Source organism: Artemia franciscana, chromosome 5 (genome assembly GCF_032884065.1).
Source record: "Artemia franciscana chromosome 5, ASM3288406v1, whole genome shotgun sequence".
Taxonomy (NCBI): Eukaryota; Metazoa; Arthropoda; class Branchiopoda; order Anostraca; family Artemiidae; genus Artemia; species Artemia franciscana.
The window spans coordinates 8610637-8636634 of NC_088867.1; the positions used below are offsets into that span (position 1 = coordinate 8610637).

Genomic DNA, 25998 nt, shown 5'->3' on the forward strand with positions numbered 1-25998 from the left:
AAGAGTCGATAATAAAAAATGTTTTTATTTCTAGCTCCAACTAATATGACTAATGTCCTGTCATTGCAACAAACCAGTACAATGTCCACATTTGGAACAGCTTCCCAACCGGCTTTCGGCTCGACTCCGACCCTTGGGGTACAAACCCCGAAAACAACTGCTCCTAGTAGCTTTGGGACTGGAAATGTGTTTGGGTCTTCCAGCATTGGAGCAACGCCATCCGCCCCTACTTTTGGAGGTTTGTTTTTCTGAACTACACACACATATATATATATATATATATATATATATATATATATATATATATATATATATATATATATATATATATATATATGTATATATAAACATGTATATATTGTTTTTCTGAACTCAGTAGTGGAAACTTGGAATTGATCTACCGACTTCTTGCACCATGCTTTTAAAATATTTGCTTGTCATTATCCACCGTAATTCCATTATAAATACTTTCCTATGCTCTGCCGCCTACGTAATTTTGTCGATAAGTTACTGTGGGTATCTGAGACAACTTCTGAAAATATACAGATGGATAGACGGAAAGACAGAAGGATAAGTTTGTTTTAAGTAGGTCCTTTTTAGTGTTGCTTTCTATACATAGAAAGGTCCTTTTTCTGTTGCTTTCTATTTAGTGTTGCTTTCTTATACATAATCGTCGTTTCGGTTTTTGGTTTGTAAGTTTCTGCTATTTTTTCTGGCATTGAAACAACGCTATCTGTCCCTACTTTTGGAGGTTTGTTTTTCGGAACTCAGGTTTTAGTTGTGCATTCTCTTTTCATAAGGTTATAATCAAGAAGCTTCGGTTCCTCCATTTTGTTCAATAATTGCGTTACTAGTGCTCAGGATAAGTTGAACTGCACATATATCTTCAAGGGACTTGATTTGGTCCGTGCCTCCTATTTAGGTATCCTACATATCTGTAGGGTGTTCCCCTACCGCCGCCTGGCGGACACACTGAGTGGCTTGGTGGAGGCCCCTACCTATCTGCCTTGTTGGATAATATAAGAAAAGCTAGGACAAAGTACCAGTTATTTGATCAGCTAAAGACCGAATGCTCAAGTCATGATCTTACCATTAACGTAGCCAAGTCGAAGATAATTCGTTTCAACCATCTGAAGCGGAATATAGATATGCCTCTAGTCCCTTTCCCGATTGTGAACGAAATAAAAATCTTGGGAGTAACTTTCACTAGTGACTGTAATTTCAGTGCCCATTTATTTAACCGTCCACAAGGTTTTGCAAGCCTTCAGATACTTACCAAAATGAGGCGTTTTGGGTGTGATACTAAAAGCCTTCTCCATGCCTACACGTGTTATGTTCGCCCGTTGCTCGAGTACGCGTGCCCGGTGTGGGGTCCATCTGCTATCCGCACAGCGTACCTATTACGCGACATAGAGTGCGTCCAGAAAAGAGCAACAAGGATTATACTCCGAGACCGTGGCATACCCTACGATCAAGCCCTCGCTAAATTAAATTTATCTCCACTTAAAGTCCGGCTGGAACACCTTATTCACCAATTTGGAAAATTCATCCTAGCCAATAAGAGCCACCGATCTTTACTACCCGAACCAGCCCCTCCCAATAGCCGAACTCGATTACGAAATAAACTTGTACCCCCTAAAGTACGAACCAGTCCATACGCAAACTCATTTGTGCCTTTTTTCACATCAGTTTTTAATGCTGAGTTGTAGTGTGTGATTTTTGTTTAAATGTATGATTTTTGTGAAAAAACTGAATTTAGCACTATGCTACGATAGTTTTTAAATATACCGATCTCTCTCTCTCTCTCTCTCTCTCTCTACCTAGTTAGATGTTCATGCTGCGCCTAAGGGAAATAATTGTCTAGCGAGAAACAATATTTGTCGAGCATATTACCACCAAACTTCTTGGAGAATTTACTTATTTGCCTAGTTGGAAAGAGAAGCTAAGACAAAGTAGGCTACTATCTACCTAGTTAGATGTTCAAGCTGCACGTAAGGGAAATAATTGTCTAGCGAGAGACAATTATTTGTCTAGCTTATTACCACCAAATTACATAGAGAATTTACTTCTCTGTTTAGTTGGATAATATATGAAAAGCTAGGACCAAATATTACCTACTTAGTTAGTTATTCATGCTACACCTAAGGGAAATAATTGTCTAGCTAGAGACAATTATTTTTCTAGCACTACCACCAAACTACCATATCCGGATAGTCAAGGGGCATGGATTATATATTCATTTTTTCTCCAAATTATTGGGGACCGCAACTGTGCCCTCGAAACAACGCTCCTGATAGGAGGATATTAAACTGTTATACTGGAAGGGATTCAAAAATAGTGAAACTTCCAGTCTATTTTGCACACATTTGATCTTTTTAGCGAGCATTCTGAATCAATCATTTAAATTATAAATTTGCAACCAGAACCCCTGCCGATAATTAAAAGGCAGGTGTCAACAGCTCCTGAGTTTAATTCATTAATAATTTTTTGGTATGGTGTTTGGTACCGCGAGGACACAAACTTACTGTCATCCGACAAATAATGCATTGCGTATCTTATAATATCTTGCTTGTAAGTAACTTCTTATAATGTTTACCTATATTTTGCATAATAATACTTATTTGTGTTCTATGTTTCTTACGATTATATTGCTGCATAAGTTCGCTTCTTTCCTTGTCCTTGTATAGGCAGTATGATGTACGATTAAAACAAAAATCAAAATACTGTGGAGTTAGGTTGCTTTCGCACCATTACAGGTGATGATTCGATGAAGGAAAATGTCAGTATCTGAACATCTTGATGCAAATCATGTGTTTTCTCATAACTGAAGATATCACAGACCTCTAAGAATATTACATGCCCGCTGCTTAGATGAATGTCAATAAAACCGGAAATGCTTCTTTTTTCACTGGAAAACAGAAGATTGCTGTTGCTAATGGGCAGTTTGTCTGGAATGGTCCGGATAAGAAACTGCCCATGACCCATCGAAATAAGTGCCCCACGCTGTGAATCACGGCTCTAAACCTTTTCTTCTAGATAAATTAAAAATATAATTTGATAAGTTTATGTATCTTTGAAGTATATTAATCACATTTTCTTTAAAGTATTACAATTAATCTTTTTTCGTATGCTGCAATCTCTAGCTTCCTCCCCAGAGTATGACCTTGATCATGATGGATGACCTTGATCATCTAATGGTTTTCCGCGCTTGGTGATGCTCTTCTATCAACAAGATTAAAAATCCTGCACGAGCGATCTCAAGTCTATTATCTTCAAATCATTATGTTTTCATTCCTTCTAACATTATAATGTTAGAGGTAGGCAGATTTATAATAGAACCTTAGCTAGGGAGAAGTTTTACAGCCAAAAACATCCAGCCTTTTTACATCCGCTTATGCATTTTTATTCTTTTTACATCCAGCCTTTTCTCTCCATGGCTAAGAAAAAATATCAGGCAAAAGTAGAATATATCATAAATCCAGATATGTCATAAAATCATAAATGATTGATCCTCGATCAATTTGGTTATGGGACTCAAATCTGGAGAAGAAGGATCGAAGTTCATGTCGCGCTCTGTAGTAAGTTGTTACTACAGGGCGATCCCTACCAATTTTAAAATCAATATTCTTGTACGATATGCTTTTTGTACCAAAAAATACTAAATCTCCATATTTGTTCCCGATTTCACGTCTTATCGTTTGAGCAGTCTTTTGTGCAAGCCCAATATGACCTACTTATATCTTTTTAATATATTTCTAGTTATTTCTGTTTTTTAGTTATTTTCTAATAGATCTAGTGCATTTTTTAACATCAGTTCATGCATAAATGTAATCCAGAAGATTATTAACAACACTTTCATAACCTTTTAGAGTAGCTACGTGTAACAGAGCATTTTTATTGTCACAATTACACTTTGGACATTGATATCTGCCCCTACTTCTAGAGCCTTTTCACTATTTAATCTGTAATCTTCAGACTCTCGGAACTTTGGAGATAATGTCCCAAATAACGATTTTGGTTTCCTTGAGATTTTCTTTGGCGTCGTATCTGGAATGTACACTTTGATTTTACATCTGAGATTTTTGGCGAGTTAATAAGGATGGACCACTCTGACGAGTGTATCCTGTACCTAACTTTAGTATTTGTTGTGTATTTACATAATATTCTTTGTTTTTGTTTTTTTTTTTTTTGCAGTAGATATTTCGATGACTCGGCTCTAAACTTTTTTTGATTTTTCTTCCGTTTAGCTTGTTCTCTTCACGCTATTACTTTTATAGATGTTTTCACGAATTGCAAACTTTAAATGCTAAGGCACCAGTCAAAACAGCACAACAGATTTGTTTTCGAAAGAAATTTTACCATTAAGATTTATTGGTTTTCTAAGACCGTTTGTTCGATACAATCACTCCTGGGAAAACAAAACGAAAAAATAAATAAACACGCATACGTGATCTTTCTTCTGGCAAAAAATACTAAACTGTCCATTTTAGCAGATGGAGGCTTGAAACCATTGCAGTAGGGTTCCCTGATACGCTGAATCTGATAGTACGATTTTCATTAAGATGACTTGACTTTTTTGGGGGGTTTTCCTCACTTTATCGAAAATCTGGTAAAAATCTGTCTTTTGATTAGTAGCACTAAACTTATTGAGTCTAATATATTTGAATTCAGCATAAAAAGCAAATTCTAGTGATATCAAAATTTCGTTTTTTAGAGTTTCGGTTACTACTGAGCTCGTCGCTCCTTACATACAACTAGTCGAAGCATAAGTGTGTAGTACCCATCATGCTTAAGCTGATATCTTTTAATGTTTAAGTTACTATGGGCTAGAGTTCGTTCTTTACTATAACTAATTAAAAAAAAAAACTTTCTACAGTACAAGTTTTTCAAAAAAAAAGGAAAGAATTCTATTAAACCAAAAATGAACAAAATTAGAATCAAATAATCTACCAAGCACACAACTGCCAGGAATCAACATGAGTAGGGCTCAAAACCCTTGTGCTTTCTAAAAACCAGAATATAATTTGCACTTTTACTAGAAAAAAATTGTCAATTTAATATACATATGGTTATATTTATTTTTTAAAGTCTTAACTAATTTTGGTTTCTTAGAGTTATAAAAGTGAAAACATTTAAAAGATTTTTTTTTGTCAGTAAAGTGTAAATTATATGCTGGCTTTTAGAAATCATTGGGGTTTTGAACCCTATTTATGTTTATTTCTGCTTGTTTTGATTTTGACTCGGGTATTTATTGTAATTTCTATTCGTTTTGGGTTTCATTTATATATTAATGCTGAATTGTGGTAGTTGTATGCTTTGTATATTATTTGATTCTATTTTTGTTCATTGTTGGTTTAATGGAGTTCTTTACTTTATTTTTGAAAAAGTTGTTTTAATTAATTTATGTTCGTTTTATATTAACATAGTCTTTTTCACGGAAAAAGAAAATAATTGCTGGAATCCTTCCGGTTTTTCTTTAAGAATTTATAGTTTGGCCTACTATTTGTATGTATGAGAGACTTTCCGCTATTTTTAATAACATAAACCCTTTTGAAATCATGACAGAAATAGTAGTGTTTAATTTAGTCGAATGAAGAGTAAAGCTTTGATTAGATCGGGGTTGAAGGGGATAGTGTAAAGCTATGTTGGCCTCAGTTGACTTCGTGTTGCAGTGAGTTGTTTGTAAAAGTACTAGTATTGCTTGTAGTATTTATTTATTAACTCCAAAAATCGTCAGAGGAATTTAAACAGAGTACTTTCTAAATACACCAACACCACCTTTGTCAAAACTTCTGCAATCCGTAAGTGAAATTCTCAACGTTTTTAAGCGACTACCTGGTAACTACTCAGTGACTGGAGTTGCAAAAATTCAGCTAGTGTTCAGGGATAAAAATGTCCTGAGTAGTCTTGCGTAGGGAGGGTAAAACGCTTGAAGATGATTATAGCTTAACAACAATCAACTAAATTAAAAGGTCTCAATGTGCTCAATATTATATCAGTACATGTAGCCTTTTTTTTAAATGGTTCATCATCATGAATTTTTGGCCTAATTCTTATTAACTTTATTATTTTTGATTTTTCAAAAGTTTAAAAGATATATACATAAATGCGACATCAAATAACATCTTACTTATAAAACCATGTTCGTATTATGTGACCCTTTAAGGTAATTTTTTTTATATTTGCTGTAACACTCAACCGTCACAATTTTAGTCTCCTTTTAATTTTGTTGTTGTGTTTTCAAAAGTCTAGGACTAATTGTGCATAAAACAGTTAATATTCTCACACTTTCTTTTTATTTTGGAATCACCAATTGCCCAGAGTTCAAGACTAATTTCTATTGTATTTTTCATTTCTATTCTATCTATCTGAATCCTGATTTTTCACTGAATTTCGCTGTTGTATTTTTGAAAATCTAGAGCTGATCGTGATATAATACGTGTTTTCGTTTATTATAGGTATGCCAGCTGCCCAGAGTGGAAGTCTTAGCCAAAGTTCTGCCTCGCCACCTGCATTTGGAACAAAATTTGGGCAATCTACTGTTACCCCAACCTTCGGACCACCTACTACTACCCCGTCATTTGGACAACCTAGCGCTGCACCAGTTTTTGGACAACTTGGAGCTGCTCCAACGTTTGGACAGCCTACTGGCACCCCAACGTTTGCTATGCCTGCCATGTCCCCTCCTAGCTATGGTTCTACTCCTTCAACAGGGTTCAATTTTGGCCTTACAAATACACCTACAGGATCCAATCCCTTCAGCCCCCCTCAGAGTAAGCTATTTCCTTACACAAATTACAAGCAGTTTCGTTACTTTCGTTTTACAAGTCTCTATATTCGGAAAACAGACAGAGTGCAAGTGATTTAGTTTACATTTGTGGTTTATTCACTACCCTTTATATACTCTCTCTTGGACTACATGGGATTACTCTATACTCTTGGACTACATGGGAAACAAAAAATCTCTAGAGAGCCCCTAACAACAAAATTACAATCTACTAAAATGATAAAAAAAATAAAGATGTTTAGCTGTAATCTTAAAAACTATACTCTCTCCTCAAACCCCTCCTGATTATTATATAAATAGCTTACAATTGCTATTGGAAACCGCACAAATCTTGAAGTTTCCTGATTGGTCTAACTTGAAGGCATACTCCTCTTCCTCCCTCTCCCCCTGTGTATATGCCTGATTCTCATTTTCACTTCCTGATTGTCAGTTTCATTTCTCACTCTTCTAACCCGTGAATACCTACAGAATGTGTTTTGTTCTGTACTTGCTAAGAATTGTTGAATTTCGTGTTTTATCTTCAACGATGAGTTAGTTTTGAGATATAAAATAGATTATGCTAAAACTATTCGAACTAAAAATCGCTTGAGTTTCCTCTGTTGCAATTACTCTATGCCATTGGCTATATCTAATGTCTATGGATGCTTGTTAGTCGTCTGTGGTTTTAAGTACCTGTTTAATTGAGCCTGAGACTCGGTCTGGAACCTAAGTTCTAGGACTCTAAGAGCCACGGGAACGACTGTTGTTAAGGACAGTTGTGAAGCGTGGGGTTTTCGAAAACTGGAGAAAGATAAGTTAGATACCAAGTTTTTGTAGGAAGGTTAGCATGTTTTACCTTATTTGAACCGAACTCAGCCAAGAATTTTCAAATGGAATGACTCGATGACCAAATTGGCACCGTTGTCGTTCCAACGAACTCGCCCATTTCCCTGCCAATTTTGAGATATAAAATAGAGATATTTGCCAAATTTCCCTTCCAAATTTGAGATTTACAATAGATTATGCTAAAACTGTTCAGTTGTCTGAGTTTCCTCTGTTGCAATTACTCTATGGCATTGCCTATATCTAATGTTTTTGACATTTTTTTTTTACAAAAAGGCAGATATGTTGCACATTTTTCTAAGAAGAATCATGCAAGAATTGCATGGCTTGAAGGAAAGTGTAGGGCTTTTGTCTCAGCACCTCACTCCTCTATTCCCTTCCCAACAGTTATTTACGAAAAAGAAGGCATATTACATCGAGTTTGAAACGGGATTCTTTAGTTATTATCAATCTGTATACTTTGGATGTATGAGGTACGACTGTGACCCTCTTTAAATGAAAGACGTGAAATAGATTTCATGTTTAAAGTCGGCCTGTTGCCCCTTCACTCCCTACTCTCCCTACCAATGTTTTAGAAAAAAGCTAGGCATTTCTGTATCTAGTTCGAAGCTGTAAGCGAAAATTCTAATTTGTGTGGTTGAAGGCATACAGTGGGTTCGTGGCTCCTTTTTATCCACTGTATCTTTTTAGAAATATAGGTAGGGTTTTATTTTTCCTGACTGTCTTGAAATTTATGGGGCAAATATCTTGCGCTAATTCTACATAAATGATGATTTTAAAAAGGATCCTCACCTTCTAAAACATTGAATGAATGTACTCAGATCCGCTTGAAACTTATAAGCCAAGAATCTTAGACTAAGTGAGCAAAGGAGAGATTTTCAGAGGCCCACGTCTCTACCTTTCTTGCTTAATTCTCCAGATTCATGTGAAATTTAGTAGGCAGGCAAGTGAGGCCAAAAAGAGTTTAGTCAAGACAGAGTAACTTATTTTCCTTAATGGCACTGGTATTCTTTAAAATGTATTGTTAATTGGTTGCTCTTCTTTGAGTAATTTTTTGTAAAGGAGAATCATAAAGTATGTTCACCTTCAGAGGTTAACGGTTACGTACTTATACTACTTGGTCTTTCCTGTATTCTTGTCTGACACATTTTAAGATAGGATAATTTGTGCAACAACTTATAATTGATATTTTATTCCAAACTTATGAGAGCTTACCCCTAGACCTCTATGGCCCGATTCACCCCCCTGACAAAACTTATCAATGATAAATCATGGGAGCTAGCGTTTGGTCCTCCCTCCATGCCCCACCAAAGAAAAACTTATTAACGGTATTTTATTCCAAAAACAGGGGAACTGACCCCTGGCCCTCCCTCTATCAGGGTTTAAAATGTATTGTTAATTGGTTGCTCTTCTGTGAGTGTTTTTTTGTAAGGAAGAATCATAAAGCATGTTTGCCCTCTGAAGTGAACGATTACGTACTTTTGCTACTTGGTCTTTCTTGTATTCTTGTCTGACACATTTTAAGATAGGAAAATTTGTCTTCGTGCAAGTGGCTACACAATTAGCATTTGATGCCATGGCGAAATTACGAAATCGTTACTGACTTGGATTTATGTGGTTATCACTTGTTTGTAGACATATTATCAAATTATTCATGGCACCAAATAAATCGGAAACCAAAAATAGGTGTTTTAATGCAAAGCAACTTCGTCTTAGCTTGTACATTCCGATTTTTTTTAGACAACACCATAGATTGAGCTAGCTTTTATGTTCTGTGGCAAATTGATTCATTACTCTGTATACATGGTGATTCTTAAATGCGATTAAATAAAAAGACAGGTTTATCAACTGAAAGTAAGGAGCAATATTAATTGCTCCAATATTAATAGCAATATTAAACTTATTCCATATATGAAAAGGTTACCTAGGTTACCTCAATACCTAGCTCTTTCATACTAAAAAAAAATTTACACTTTCTAAAAAGCTTTTTATTCTAATTAAACGGCCTTTGTGTTTCTTAGTCGTTCTTAGAAAATTAGGATAAATTGTCAAATTGTAGCATAAAATTCAAGATATTGAGGAGGGGGCAACCCCTTCATATAGGGAATAATTTCTGTTCGTTTGGAATTTTAATGTTGCTCTTTACTTTCAGTTGAAAAAACTTGTTTTTTAATTTAATTTCTGATCGTTTTCCAGGAGGAGGAGGGGGCAACCCCTTCATATACGGAATAATTTCTGTTTGTTTGTAATTTTAATGTTGCTCTTTACTTTCAGTTGAAAAAACTTGTTTTTTAATTTAATTTCTGATCGTTTTCACGAAAAACTCCCTCTCGTCACGGGAAATTCCTCCGTTAAAAGTTCCTCCCACGTAAAAACCCCTCCTCCCCATAAAATCCCCTTCTTACAAGTTCATCATCGCTGAAAACTGTTATGCGTAAACACTGGATAATTTTGTAACTTAAAACCCTTTCCCCAGGGGCTGTGAGGGGTCATGTTATCCCCAAAGGGATAGTTATTCAACCTTCTAACTATGCTGAACAAAATGACTATCTCAAATTTTTATTTATATGATTTTGAAGAAAGAAAGACTGGGATTGGGACCAGCTTCTATTCTTCTTTTCTTTTCTTTTATTCTATTCTTTTTGGTCACCTAAAAAAGGCACTAGAACTTTTGACTTCCGATGAAATGAATCCTCTCCCGATCTTCTAAGATCATTGATTCGATACGACCACCTCTAGAAAAAAAATTAAACACGCATCTGTGATCTTTCTTATGGCAAAAAAACGTAAAATTACACATTTTTGTGTATTGAAGCTTGAAACATCTAAAGTAGGGTTTTCTAATACACTGAATCTGATAGTGTGATTTTCATTGAGATTCCTTGAATTTTAAGGGGTATCTCCGCCCTTTCTAAAAAATCACGCAAATTTTCTCAGGCTCTCAGCGCTTGACGAGTAAAACTAAACTTGATGAACTTACATCGTTTTAAGAGTCTCGGTTATTATTGAGCAGTGTCGCTCCTTACTTACAGTTCATCACCACGAACTGTTTGACAACATGGACCGTATCATATACAGATAATAAATTTGGTCTTTAGTAGAAACAGTGTGACTTGAGATTGTCTTTAAGAAACGTGTCATCGTTATTTTTATGAAGAAAAACTTAATCTCGGAATGCACTATTTTAACAGATTTAAGGGGCTGACAACTTTAGTCTTTAATCGGCTGTGGAGAAATAAAACTAGTTTTGTTTTTTACAACGATCTGTTGGTTGAGCCGATCAAAGGTTGCAATACTTCTCGTTGCCCGAGCTTTTTTTTTTTTTTTGGTAAGCTGATAGAGATGTACGTGCTTAGAATTATTAGTCCATAGTTTTTCTGTTTAATTTTCAGTACCGGTGTATTAAATGGCCTGTTTTTTCGCTTTCATTTGTCTAATATAAACTGTAGCTCATTTATTGTTTTGCTGCAGTTCTATCTAGTCTGGTTCTATTTTCTTAATTTATTTTTCTTTCTTTTTTTAAGTCAATCTGTCAGAACACTCAAAGCGGCGTTTGCAGAGAAGGAAAAAGTAGAAGAAACAAGCATTAGGTGCTCTTTTCATTGAGATTTAGAAGAAAGAAGACGTGGAAATTTGCCTCCAGGAAGTGCTGTTTCGTCCAAACCAAAAACTATTAGGCTTGTTTATTGTGTGTGCAATAAGCAAGAGAAAGGTGGTGTGATTCTTAAGAATTGATTTTCTAAAGAAAAATTATCTGATTGATATCCTTAAAAAAAACCCGTAAATAATTGCTAGGCTTTTTCTTTAGCTTTATTTTACTAATAGCATTTTTAGAAAATAAAAAAAGTAAAAGTAATGCAAGTTATAGTTCATCTAAACACGAATAAGAATTATTATTAGTAAGATTATTGTTCTTAGAGCAACTATTTGGCTTTGAAGTCAAATCTATATATATATATATATATATATATAAATATATATATATATATATATATATATATATATATATATATATATATATATATATATATATATATATATATATATATGTATATATATCGCCCAAATTACTGTGTTTGCCCTAAGTCATTAAGTTTTGGAAATTTTGTCAATTTTGAGAAGTTTAGAACTAAAGAATTAAAAAGACCCTTTGCTCTTCAGTTTTCTTGTTTTTATGTTTGATATTAACGGTAGTTCCGTTACTTGACATAGCCTTGCAGAAATATTTAATTGAACTTTTTTGTCAATATTCCTTTTTGGCATGCTTAGCTTTTTGTGTTGAAGAAACGGGTGTATATTAATATTTCGCTGTGTTTTTTGGGGGGGAGGGTATAAGGTTCATTCACTCTTTAAGTTTTTTTTTTTTTTTTTTTTAGTGATTATTGTTATAATAGTCACAGCAATTTTGCAAAGAATATTTAAAGTAGTAGAATTTAGAATTTTGAGCAATTCTTTTGTCAAAATTATTGAGATTGGCATTGTTTCCCTTTGTATTTAAGACACTGTAGTAGCATCGCACCACCCGGATGGGGTAGATGTCCCTCCCTCCCAGAATTGTTGTATTTTCCTACAGCACTTAAGAAACTTTAGTAACATGTAACTATTCCGGGGAAGTATGGGTCATCCCTGCCTCACGTTCCCTCCTCCATCTCTCATCCACCCCTCCCTACACAGACTTCTCACCTTCATCGTTGTCAAAACTTTTATTTTCTGTATTTGCTCTCATGGACGAAGTAATATTCTTATCTTGATTTCTCTTAATATCCACCAGCGTTGCTTTGTGCATTTCTCAATCTGCAGACTTAAGTGACCATTTCAAGTGCTAATTGTATTTTTTTTTCAATATAGTCTCGCAAAAGTGGATAAGACATGTTTGGACATCTATTTCTTATAGATAATTCTAGGGTTGTATATTATTGCCTCCACATTGTCATTAAAATATTTGTTTCATTTACGAATTGTTTTTCTTAATAGAAAGTGATTTTCAAGATTTGATAAAAAAAAAACACTATATATTAGAAAACTATGATGAAAAATAATGTAAAAAAGCGTCATGCAATATTCATTTTGGGAGAAAAATCCGAAAAAAGAACAAACTTTTTATTAATACTAAGAATGAAAGAGGGTGTATTGAATGAGAGTTTGGACAGTGACAATATGTGAAGTCATCGAGTCATCGAGTGACAATATGTGAAGTCATCGTCCTTGAATAGTTATCGAGATAACTAGAAATTAGTAACCTCCCCTCCTTTAAAAGAAGTTGGATGTGTCCTAGGTCTCAAAGGAATAAGTAGTGTATTTACTCTTATCCTACCTAAAGTTTGACGGAGATCTAACAACCACTTCCTATAAAAGTCCTGACGACAAATCTCAAAGGCATAACTAGGGTACTTACTCTCATTCTACCCTAAGTTTGGTGAGGATCTAAAAACCCCTTCAAATAAAAGTTCTGACGAAAAGAATTTATGGACCCTCCTCCCTCCCCCTTTTCTCCCTTACTGAGGTAAGATCACGTCCTGATCCTCGAAAGCTTTACTAAGGAATTGACTCCTATTTTACATTAAGTATGATTAACATTCTTTTTTAAATACCCTGATATCAAGTATTTAGAGATTATGTCCGAGCATCATCTGTTGATGAAAAAAGCCAAGTCTTGGTGAATGACACGAGGTTTCTTCTTGGTTTTAAAGTCACATTTGTATTTCAGAAGCGGAAATTTAAAATTACAAGAAATTGGTTTGAACCAATAACAAGTTGTTACCATCTATTGCCTTATATTACTAAGTCCTCTTGACTTTGTCCTCTTACAAAAGGACAAGTTGCTGTCCAAAGCTCACACCAGTATTATTAACATCAATAATAATGTTAAGGAATTTGGAACCTTATGAAAAATCCTCAAACAGAAGGGGATAAAGAGAGAAATTTATTATTATTATTTTTTTACTTGTATCAAATTGAACCGAGTATTCCGCTTGCAAGCAGGAGCACGATTGGAAGAAACTAAAATCTGGCGGAATTATTTCAGATAGATCAGGAACGGCTCTGACATAAAAAGAAATCTTTGTATAATAAAGCCAGCCGCTTTTTCATTAAGTAGTATTTTTATTTCTAATGCCCCTATGTTCTCAGAGAACTTGCTGACGACTTTGGAGAGGACAATTGCACAGGTTTGTAAATATTTAATGAAGAGGTAAAGAAAGGCTAGTAATTTATTTTATTTTTTGAGGATGAGACAAATTAATTTTGCAAGTCTCATTAAAGTCTCTCTTAACTCTACATTTTAAAACAGTAAAAAACTTTAGCGTAAAGAACGGGGCGTTGAGGAGGAAAAGCCCCTTTTATATACGGAGTAATTTCTGTTCGTTTTTAGTTTTAATCTCGCTCCTTACTTTCACTTAAAAAAAACTTGTTTTTTTTTATTTCTGGACGTTTTTGAATTAATGCATGTTTTGATCTTGGCTCTCCGCACATAAATAATTAAAACGAAATTTGCACATTAATTTTTGGGGCTACATGGCTTTTACATAGTTTTAATCGGAAGATTTTGAGAAAAAAGGAGCGAGGGAGGAGGCCTAGTTGCCCTCCAATTTTTGATTAGTAAAAAAGGCAACTATAACTTTTAACTTTTACGAACGTTTTCATAGGTAAAAAATATACGTAACTTACGAATTAACTTGCGTAGCGAACTTCTATATTAGTATGTTTTTATCGTGTATATGAGGGGACTCATCCCTCGTCGATACTTCACTCTTTACACTAAAGCTTAAATTTTTTCCCAATTCCTTAAGAATGATCGCTGAATCACAAAGGCCGTAGAATAAATAGTTGAAATTACTAGAAATACTTTAACGTAAAGAGCGAGGTTTTACGAGGAGTTCAACCCCTCATATGCGTAATAATTTCTGTTCGTTTTAATGCTGCTCCTCACTTTCAGTAGAAAAAACTTTTCATATTTATTTTTCATTTTAATTTTAAATAATGCTAGAAAATCTTGCGCCCCCTCCATTGAAAGTCTCTTCCCCCATGAGAATTTTCTCCATTGAAAGATCCTCCCACGTAACCACCCCCTTCAACTCTCCCCCCCAAAAGAAAACAAAAAAATCCCCCTGAAAACGTCTGTACACTTCCCAGTAACCATTACTATATCTAAAAACAGGTCAAAGTTTCTAACTTCCAGCCCCTCCCACGGGGACTGCGGGAGATTAAGTCGTCCCCAAAGACATAGTTATTAGGTTTTTCGACTATGGTGAATAAAATGGCTATCTCAGAATTTCGATCGGGTGACTTTGGGGGGAAAAATGAGCGTGGGAGGGGGCGTAGGTGCCCTCCAATTTTTTTGTCACTTAAAAAGGGCACTAGAACTCTTAATTCTCGTTAGAATGAGCCCTTTTGCGATATTCTAGGACCACTGAGTCGATACGATCACCCCTAGGAAAAAAAAAAAAACAAAACAAATAAACACACATCCGTGATTCGTCTTCTGGCAAAAAATGCGAAATTCCGCATTTTTGTAGATAGGGCTTGAAACTTGTACAGGGTTTTCTGATACGCTGAATTTGATGGTGTGATTTTCTTTAAGATCGTATGACTTTTAGGGGGTGTTTCCCCCTATTGTCTAAAATGATGCAAATTTTCTCAGGCTCGTAACTTTTGATGGGTATGACTAATCTTGATGAAACTTATATATTTAAAATCAGCATTAAAATGCGATTCTTTTGATGTAGCTATTGGTATCAAAATTCTATTTTTCAGAGTTCTGGTTACTATAGAGCCGGGTCGGTCCTTACTACAGTTCGTTACCACGAACTGTTTGAAAAAGTGCCAATGTGGAATAACCGACGGAAAGCGAAGATAGGTGTCACGAATATTGGACTGCTTGCTTATGAAAAGGCAAATAATTTAAACTTAATTTTCGTGGAATTTGTAATTTCTGCAGCACTTCTTCAGCTTGGAATTCCGTTGTCTCTAGGTAAATAAAAATTCCGTAAATGTGTTGCAGTACACATATCTTTAAGACTTTAAATCTTTTTAATATATCCATTGATACAGCTCTACTTTTAAATATGAAGTTGGATGTAATTTAGTGAGGGTGAAAGGGTAAATGTCATTTGGTGCCTCTTTTCATGCTCTTTCATAATTCAACAACTGCTTCTGGGGCTAATTATATCATTAACCCTAAAAGGGGCCCAAAACATGTTTCATCTTTGTAACAACAAAGAGAAGTTATCAACACTAGTTAAGGTAGGCCTACTGAAAAGTGGTTAAAAACATCAATAGTTTATTAATAAGTTGTTCAAGATTAATATATTTCAAAAATAATTATTTTTGAAAATTCAAAGCTCATTTATTACACAACTCAAATGTAAACCATTTACCTAGCACTTCAATCTAAGGGTGTGTTTTTTGAATAACATTAACAATAAAGTAGGGCTTATACCAGATTTACTTATCACTCACTTTGACATCCAACCCATCTGTCTATCCTGAAAAGGTTGGATGTTAAGTTTTGTCAAAACTAAACTGTGTCTAAACTAAAAACTATGCTGCAAAGCAGCTTAGTTTCCTTACTATAGTACTTAGAAAGGTAAAATTCTAGTTAATTGACTTCTTGCTATCTCAGAAAAGGTTTAGGTTAGGAAAATGAAACTTTCAGGGATAGGTCTACAGGCTAAAGTATGTCCCAGGAAGGTATTTTAGAGTACCCACCTCCACTCCTTCTTCCTCTAGGGGGCCCTGAAATTTGCCCACATGACAGGTCTATACCTATTGAAATTTTGACAAAACAACATTTACCTTAATTTTCAGTCACTAGTTGCTTTTTCTCTGCCTTTAGTTCTGAAAATGCAATTCTTGTTATTTGAGTAGAATCTTGAGCCATATCAATGTTGTTTTTTTTTAATTTAGGAAATGTATTTGCATATTTTTAAAACCTTAGAAAATGGAATTGAGCAAAGTTATGAAGCTGAAAACAATTTTGTTGTACTTCAATTAAGCAGAAGATCTATTTTGCAAGGTTTCACTTTTATAACACACATATTTTTAAAGGTCATCAAGTCAGGGCCCTCTAGAGGAAGAAGGAGTTGAGGTAGTTGCTTCAAAATACCTTCCTAGGACATACTTAAGTCTGTAGATTCATCCCTGAAAGTTTCATTTTTCTAACCTAAACCCTTTCTGAGATAGCAAGAAGTCAATTAACTAGAATTTTACTCTTAGAAATGCTAATTCTTGGTGCACATCCATTTCTGGTAGACACTCCTCCTCCAAGGGGCAAACTAGAAATGCATAAAGACAGCTTGCTTACAGGTAACATTACCTATAGAGCAAAGCATATTAGTCCATGAGCCCTGGGTCCATGCCCATGAGTCCATGGGCAGCAGGGCAAGGTCTGTATTCTATATCTATTTAATAAACCTTGTTTGAGGTTTATTGTTTATTGAGTTTTATCACTCTTTGTTGAATAAGTATAGAATACAGACCTTACTCTTCTGCCTGCAGGGCTTGTGGACTAATATGCTTTGCTCTACAGGTAATGTTACCTGTAAGCAAGCTCAATTTACACATTTTTAGTTTGCCCCATGGAGGAGGAGGTTCAACCAGAAATGGATGCACTTCTTTAATAATGACAAAGAAACAGTATTCAATCATCAGAATCTTGCTATATGCAGTAATATGCCCTTTAGACAGCTTGTGACAATATTAAACACTTACCAAAGGTTTAGGTTAGGAAAACGAAACTTTCAGGGATGGGTCTTGAGACTAAATAATGTCATGGGTAAGTCTTTTGAAGCATATACCTATGCTCCTTCTCTCTCTTGAGGCCCACACCCTTAACAATCTGTGTTATAAAAGTGAAACCTTTGCAGAATAGATCTTTTGCTTATATGACAAGAAAAAAGGTGTTTTTAGCTTCATAACTTTGCTCAATCCCAACTTATGAAGTTTCTATGATTTGCAAATGCATTTCCTAAATTTAGAGATAAAACATTAATATGGCTTAAAATTCCACTGGAGTAACAAGAATTGCATTTTCATAGTTAAAATTAGATAAATAGTAACTGTTAGCTGAAAATTAAGTTAAAATGTTGCTTTGTCAAAATTTAATAGCTGTAAACCAGTCAAGTATGCAAAATTCTAAGACTTAGAAATTAGAAGAGGGCTAACACAGAAGCTTGGCAATATCTTCCAAGAGTATGTTTTTAGCTATGGATTCATTACTGAAAGAATCATTCTCCTAACCTATCCCCTTTCCAAGATAGTAAAAAGTAGCTAGACTGGAATTTGACCTGAAAATTAATCCATAGCCCTTTAGGATAATTCCAAAATCCAAGCAATAAGAAGCCAAACTAAAATTTTATTCCCTCTTTAGGGTAGCTTAAATTTGCCAAAGTCTCATCACTCAGAATTTTTATAGGTGATTCCGCTTTTACAGCATGAATGCAATATTTTCCAAGGTATTACCTGAACAGTTTAACCAAAGGTTCCACTAATTTAGCTGCTTCCTATCTTTTGAAACATAAAAGAGTAGGTTAGATCATTTCTAACCTCAAATTAATATGAAATATGTCAAATCTGGGGGAAATTAAACCACTGCTAAATCATTTAATTATAAGAGAATCACACTTTCAACATTTTTGAAAATGTCTTATGTTTAAAATTATTTGCCCAATGTGACAAGTAAAAAAAAGAAGAATCTTTGTGCAGCAGTTTTGTTGGAGCTCAACCATTAAATTTTTTACATTTTTGTATTAAACATACAAGCTGGTTAAACCAAAACTGTCATTGGTTAAACCAGCTGGTTGACACAAAAAAGGCCTTAAGCCAGCTTCACTTTCTATCTTGCAAATATAACCCTTATCTATCAGGTGTGCAAATATTCAAAATTAAAAACATGGTTAATTCATAATTCAATATTTTACTTTTTTCTGATTTTGTGACATGTCTGTATTAAGGGGTGGGTTTTAGGTCAAAAATCTTAGCATAGACATTAATTTCTTTTCAATATAGGCATAACCTTAATTAAATCCTCATGTTTACAAAGTGAAGAATATTTGAGCCCCTAGGCTTACAAACAGAATAGATTAGACAAGGCAATTCAAAGGGAGATTTATGTTGTTGGTCCAACAGAAAATTTTTTGTCATCATAAGGTATGAACACCTCTTTATTGAGCTAGAAAAAACACGTAAATATGTTTGTGAATTAATTTTCCTACATGAAAATACTTTGGATTTTGCTTGCTAGCAATAAGACAAATCCTCTGTATGCAAGATTCAGTGATGATACTTAATCATCTGCGGCATCTCAAATGGTGCACCATGGGTTTTGAGCCACTCTCTGTTTGTTAATGAACTGGTCATCATAAGGTATAAACTCAAAGATGGACACCTACACCTCTTTATTGAGCTGGTAACAAAACTTGAATATGTTTGTGAATTAATTTGCCTTCCTTAAATTACTTTAGATAATTTAATGCCAGACTCAGTGATGATACTTAATCATCTGCAGCATCTCAAATGGTGCACCCTGGGTTTTGAGCCACTCCCTGTTCACTAATGAACTGGTCATCATAAGGTGTGAACTCAAAGATGGACACCTACACCTCTTTATTGAGCTGGCAACAAAACTTGAATATGTTTGTGAATTAATTTGCCTTCCTTAAATAACTTTAGGTTTCGCTTGCTAGCAATAAGATAAATCCTCTGTATGCCAGATTCAGTGATGATACTTAATCATCTGTGGCATCTAAAATGGCGCACCATGGGTTTTGAGCCACTCCCTGTTCACTAATGAACTGGTCATCATAAGGTGTGAACTCCAAGATGGGGCACCTACACCTCTTTATTGAGCTGGCAACAAAACTTGAATGTGTTTGTGAATTAATTTGCCTTCCTTAAATTACCTTAGATTTCACTTGCTAGCAATAAGACAAATCCTCTGTATGCCAGATTCAGTGATGATACTTAATCATCTGTGGCATCTAAAATGGTGCACCATGGGTTTTGAGCCACTCCCTGTTCACTAATGAATTGAATGCAGTCAATGCTGGCTGAGGTCACTGGTTTTTTCACTAAGGGCATTTCACATGCTGATAACTCTATTTGAAAAAAAAGCTTATAGTAAATTTATAGTTTACAACTTAATTTAGCTAAGATGAATGTGAATACATCACTTGATGCCTTTTTTAATGCTTTTCAATAATTGCTTCAGGGAAAATTACATTTTGAGTCCCTAAATGGCTCAAAACAGCCCTTACTAACCAGAAGTTTAAAAAGGGTTTAAAAAACTGGCTTGTGAGAAAAAATTGCCACTAGTAGCTGCTTCAGCTAATGTTAGTATCAAAAGAGATTTGTGTAAATTAAAATAAAATGCCAGACACCCCTTATAAATTTGTTTCCAAATTAACATTTACTTTTAAGGCTAAGGAAAAAAATAATTGCAATCCTGATTTTGCTACCAACACTGATTTTTTCTTACTAGGCAGGTTTTTCTAGAAACATGCTTTTAAACTGTTGGTTATCTTAACCACCTCAAGAGCATCATTTATGCAGAGGTTAAACAGAGTTGGATGTAGTTTGGTCCCTTGGGGGACACCGCTCTTAATGTGAACCGGTGTTGAGTAGATGCAGTCACCTCTTTCATCATATACATTGACAATCTGGATTCGGTTAAATAGGAAGCATTGGATCCACTGGGCAGCATCATTTTCTATCTGATATAGTGACAGTTTGATCATAAGGTAGCAGTGAGACATTTTATCAAAGGCCTTGGCTTGATCTAGTAGGAATACATCAGCTGGAACATCCTGCTCTAGCAGATCAGTTATAGATTCATAAGTTAGTATTAGATTTGTTTCAAAAGACATGCCTTTCCTGAAGCCATGCTGACCACCAAAAAAAAGGTAATTTTTTGGTCATATGTGCTATAATTGCATCATTGACCAGCCCTTTGATAAGTTTGGCCACAACCAAGGTCAGGCTAATGGATTGATAGTTCTCAGGCTGGGTTCTAGATCCTTTCTTGAATAATGGATTAATTGAGGCTGTCCACCAATCTACAGGTAGGCCACTTGTCTGAAGAAACAATTTGAATAGCAAAGAAAGCAGCTTAGCTACTAAATCTTCAAGTTCTTTAAGGAGCCTGGGATGTATACCATCTGGGCCTTTAGCTTTGTTGGGGTCTAGTTTACTCAGACTTTTCTTAAACTCATCCATTGTGATGTAAATTTTTGGCACTGGGTGTGCCACCAACCTAGGGGCAGAGCACAGTGGCTTGTCTGGGAGGTCCACTGAGAATTTGGATGTAAATGTGGTGTTAAGCAAATTTGCTATTTCCTCTGGATCTTCCAGCTTTTTTCCTTCAGGGTAAAGCTGGAATGGAATAGTTTGTCTACTCTTATATTTAGCAGATACATATCTCCAGAACCTTTTTGGGTTGTCTTGGGTGTTTGATGCCAAGTTATCTTCATAGTCAGCTATGAAGTGCCTGGTCAGTTGTCCCAGTCTATTCCTTGCTCTTGCAAAGCAATCTCAGTGGTGTGTGCATTTGCATTTGTTATGATTTTTAAAAGCCTTCATCTTACAGTTCATAGCCCTTTTAATAGGCTGGTTCACTCGTGGCAGTGTTTTTGCTGCCTTCATGAACGAACTTGAAGTACATATCCTCTCAGCCTGGAGCAGGGTGCTCTTAAGATTTTGCCAGGCTAGCTCAATGTCTCCTTTGACAATCACTTGGTCCCATTCTACTTCCTGTATTATCTCTCTAACTTTGCTGTAGTTGGTGTAAGTTTGTTTCATACAACTGTTTCTTTGTTAACTAAGTAGCAAGTCATGAGAGATGCAGACGTGGTCTCTGGCACCAACAGGAGGGATGTACTTAGTGTTCACTAACAATCCTGGGTTGTTAGTGATTGTCAAATCTAGTAGGGATGGTGCCTGGTTATTTTTACACCAGGTTGGTTGGTTTATTATTTGATATAAGCTGTTGTTATCTAAATATTCAACAAATGGGTTACTGACAATTGATCTTTGTTGATAACCCAAACCCTCAACCCATTTGAGATCTGGTAGATTCAGATTTTCAAGAAGAATTAAGTCCTGATTATTATGATTGGATGCTTGTTCAGTCAACTGAATTAGAGCTTGGTAAGATGCAGTTGCATCTGGGCAACTGAGACTTCTATATATGTAACCCATCAGTAATGGTCTACCCTCATTAATAGTCCTGACAAAACACTCTCAATCAATGGGGAATATTCATGACTAAAAGATGAATCTCTAACCTTTGTTTTTCCCTCCTTTGCGTAGATTCACTTTCATCATAACTATACTATGCTGAAAATTATAAATTTACTAACATATTCCTTACTCTAGTGTTAACTTGCTTCTAGAAAAGCTTTTGAGGGTGACTATGAGTTCACTTTGGATTGTCTGATTGGTAAAACGCCAGGTTGGTATGCTCAGCATTTAGAAGCCTGTATGCTGTTATCAGATTGTTTTGTTTCATAATGATATATTAGAGATGGTACTCTGAGCTTACAGAGACAGGATGGATAGGGGACATCATCGAATTTCTGAATTTTGTGGACTAATTTTAGAGCTACTTGGTCAATCCTGTCAATTAGGCATGCAATATAAATACTAAACTCCAGCCTTGGTTAAACCAGACTGTTGTATAGCTTGGTCATTATAATTGAATATCTGCTAGTGAACATTCTTTTGGTCAAGCCAAGTGTCTGATTAGTCTTTGCAATAGTCACTTGTGCATGAATGTGAAATTTCAACTTATTGACATCAAGATCTCTCTATGTGGCTGCTGGAAATTGCATTACAGGACCCATCCCTACTGTTCTTGTGGCACTGAATGTCTGGGTTTTTCTTCCTAATATGGAGAGTCCACATTGTATTCAAGCTTCCAAATATTAGTCCAGTAAGTGAATGCATTAGTTCAGTAGGGTCATCTTAATATTCACCATTATGTATGCACAGCCACATACAATAAGTTTAAATTAAACTGAAATCCAAGCGATAAGGATTGTACATTATAAGCATATAAACCACTTTCGGATCTTTTTCACAGTAGAGAAATAAAACATTCTATGGTGTATTTTGTTATATTTTATAATTTGATATATCCTCTGCAAATTGAGCCCAATCCAATGGATTACTCTCTTGTTGGTTATAAAAGTCAGGAATTAAAAGTGAGCAATTCATGGTCAATTTGATTCTTTTGTTTGCCTATGTGACAAACGGTTGCAACCAACCTACTTGATAGCTAAAATCTACTCAGGCTTGTTGTTTTTGCAAACTATGTCTTGATCTGTTTATAATAATTTGTGTTGATTATTTTCATGTACCCCAAACACTTAATTTTTAATCGATTCATTCTTAAACTAACTTATCTAATTCTTGTCATTAGTATATTCTTTCAAACACTTTTTGTGGTAACAGCCCATAACCGCTCAAATCAAAACGCTAAAAAACGGAATTTTGATACCAATAGATACATCAAAAGAATCGGATTTTTATGCTGATTTTAAATACATAAGTTTCATCAAGTTTAGTCCAACCCGTCAAAAGTTACGAGCCTGAGAGAATTTTCCCTATTTTCGAAAAAAGGGGGAAACATCCCTTAAGAGTCATAGAATATTAATGAAGAGCAGCGCATCAGAAAACCCTACTGTGTAGAGGTTTTAAAGCTCCTATCTGCACAAATGTGGAATTTTGTATATTTTTTTTTCCAGAAGAAAGACCATGGATGTATGTTTATTTGTTTTTTTCCCAGGAGTGATTGTATTGACCCAGTGGTCCTAGAATTTCGTGACAGGGCTCAAACTAAAAGGCAACTAGGCGCCCTCCCACGCTCTTTTTTCCCTAAGTCACCAGATCAAAATTTTGAGATAGCCATTTTGTCCAACATAGTCGAAATATCTAAAAACAATTTCTTTGGGAACGACTTAATCCCCCACAGTTTCCATGGGAAGGACTGCAAGCTATGAACTTTGCCCACTGTTTAAATATAGTATTTGTTATTGGTAAGTATACAGACGTTTTCAGGGGGAAATTTTCAGGAACATCAATTATTACGTATATCTTTTAAAGATCTTTTCTTTCATTCATTTCAGCCATTTGAGGATTGCTCAACTTGTGACTCTCATTCTCGTAAAAATAGTGTCAACCTCTTTGACCGTTTTGTTACTATGCCTGTCAAAATTAATTCCGCAAATATCGCTAATTTAAGTTGCATGGCAGAATCTTTCCATGGAGAAAATTGTCGTGGGGGAAGGGAATTTTCCATGGAGGGGTAGCTGGATTTTCCGACATTATTTAAAAAACGATCAGCAATTAACTAAAAAATAAGTTTTTTCAATTGAAAGTAAGAAGCAACATTAAAACTTAAAACGAACAGAAAATATTACATATATGAGATGGGTTGCCTCTCCTCAGTAGCTCGCTCTTACGCTAAAGTTTCTTTTTCAACTTTTAAAAAAGGCTATCATTCTAATTAAACAGCCTTTGTGATTCAGGGGTTATTCTTAAACAACTGAAACACCAATCAAACTTAGGTTATTATTAGTTTAAAGAAAGGTAAAATTAATATGTCAGTTTTGTTTTGATTATCCATGTACAGTGAGCCAAATTCAAAACCTGCGTTAATTCAAAACGTTCAGAAATCAAATAAAAAAAAAAGTTTTTTTTAAGTGAAGGTATGGAGCGACATTAAAACTTAGAAAGAACAGAAATTATTCTGTATGAGAAAGGGGCTCTCCCCTCCTCAACGTCCCGCTCTTTACGCTAAAGTTTTTGTTGTTTTGAAACGTAGAGTATTGACAAAGAGTCAAATTTTTTTGTAATAAAATATTTTGGAATTTTCCACAAGTTTTATGAAAAAAATCTGTGTAATTTAAATTACAAGGACCGCGGGCTCCCCACCCCCAAGATTTTTCTGGCGCCCTCATTTTTTCTCTTTTTTCACTATTTTTAAAAATGAAATTGTCAGTTAGGTCAATTATTGGGGACCTTGTCACATTGCCCTCCCCCCCAAGATTTTACTTTAGATCCACCTTTACATGCTGTTTTTAGGATTTGATTGAACTGTCAGATTGAGCGTGATCAGTTTGTAAAGACTTGTTATAAAGGCTATTTTGATATAAGGTTTTTTTCTGTAGAGTTCGGGAAAAAAATGGTAGCTTTCTCCAACTTTGTGACACTCCAAAAGAAGATGTGCATTATACCCACTATAAGCTCAGCCTCAATTCGAAGTAGAACATTTTCTGGATGTCAACAAAAAGAAATTGAAAATTATACTGTAAGTATGATTAACTACTGATGGTGGCATATTCTTGCAAATAACAATAAAAATGATTTATGCATACCCAAGGTTTGCCCCCCCCCACCTTTGAAAATAAAAGACAATAGATTGTTGATTTTTATTCTAATCTACTACCTAAATAGTGAAAAATCTTTTGATTTTTCAGTGTTTGCTCACGCAATCAAATATGGAGAATGTTTTGAAGTACATTTTTGTGTAAACCTAATCAAGTTTAATTTAAATAAAAAAAAACTCAGCATTCAATGATCTAAGTATTCTTTTTTTATTTTAGTACTAGTCCTCATTTTTACTGAGCTTCTTAACAAATTTACTACGCTAAGAAACTGGTCCATTACTTTGATGTTAAAATCTTAGAAATTTGGGCCAAAGTGAACTTCACTGACTTGGCTTCTGACCAGTTCGTATTTTGCTTGAGGTAATAAAAATAAACGCAGTTAAGATTGGATAAAATATTCGTTGCTGTTTTCATTTAGTTTAAGGTTCAAAATTGGATTATCATTTGTTTGTACCCTTGTTGATGCCTTAGTCAGCCATGGTGTAACCTTCATTTTAAATTGTTTAAATAATCAGTGCTACAATAGAAAAGATGGCACTTAAGGATAATCTTCAATCTTATAGAAATACTAAAAGAAAAACCTGAAAAGCCAAAAGTTATGAAACAAAATTAGAATCAGGAAAAATTGAAATGAAGGATGGAAAAAAAGAAAAATTAAAGGGGCAAATGAAAAACCCAAAATGTAATATAGAGTCAAAGACTGTAATCAAACAGTTAACTTTTTCATGTTTCATTTTAATGATTCAATCATTTAATGATTCAATAATTTAATAATTCATTTTAATGATTCAAAATAAATTGATCTCGAGATTTATTGGAAGAAATTCAAATTTAGTTAATCCCCTTTTCTTAATATGAAGCAAATTACTATAAAATAGAATATCAAAGTATTATAATCTTAATTTCAATTAAAACTGATTTAATAGGCATGTTTGTGTTTTATTCAAGAAGGGCACGTATTTTTTGGCAGCACGGGTAAATAAAAACAAAAAATAGATGAATTAGTAT

At 34.7% G+C, this 25998-nt stretch overlaps 2 protein-coding genes across 3 annotated transcripts in view; both read left to right on the top strand.

Annotated features, from left to right (window-relative positions):
• LOC136026951 (uncharacterized) overlaps positions 1–11321 on the top strand; it is a 59323-nt gene extending 48002 nt beyond the window's left edge. For both annotated transcript variants that reach the window (XM_065703811.1, XM_065703810.1), the window contains exons 9-11: positions 35–238; positions 6459–6773; positions 11134–11321. In XM_065703811.1, coding sequence (XP_065559883.1) covers positions 35–238; positions 6459–6773; positions 11134–11183 — 569 coding nt within the window. In that variant the 3' untranslated portion in view covers positions 11184–11321. The remainder of the gene's footprint in view (positions 1–34; positions 239–6458; positions 6774–11133) is intronic.
• Positions 11322–15480: 4159 nt separating this feature from the next.
• The window catches only part of LOC136026954 (dnaJ homolog subfamily C member 28-like), a 46613-nt gene continuing 36095 nt past the window's right edge, over positions 15481–25998 (top strand). Inside the window, exons 1-2 of the mRNA XM_065703813.1 lie at positions 15481–15578; positions 24772–24911. Of these exons, the coding sequence (XP_065559885.1) occupies positions 24786–24911 (126 nt within the window). The 5' untranslated portion in view covers positions 15481–15578; positions 24772–24785. The remainder of the gene's footprint in view (positions 15579–24771; positions 24912–25998) is intronic.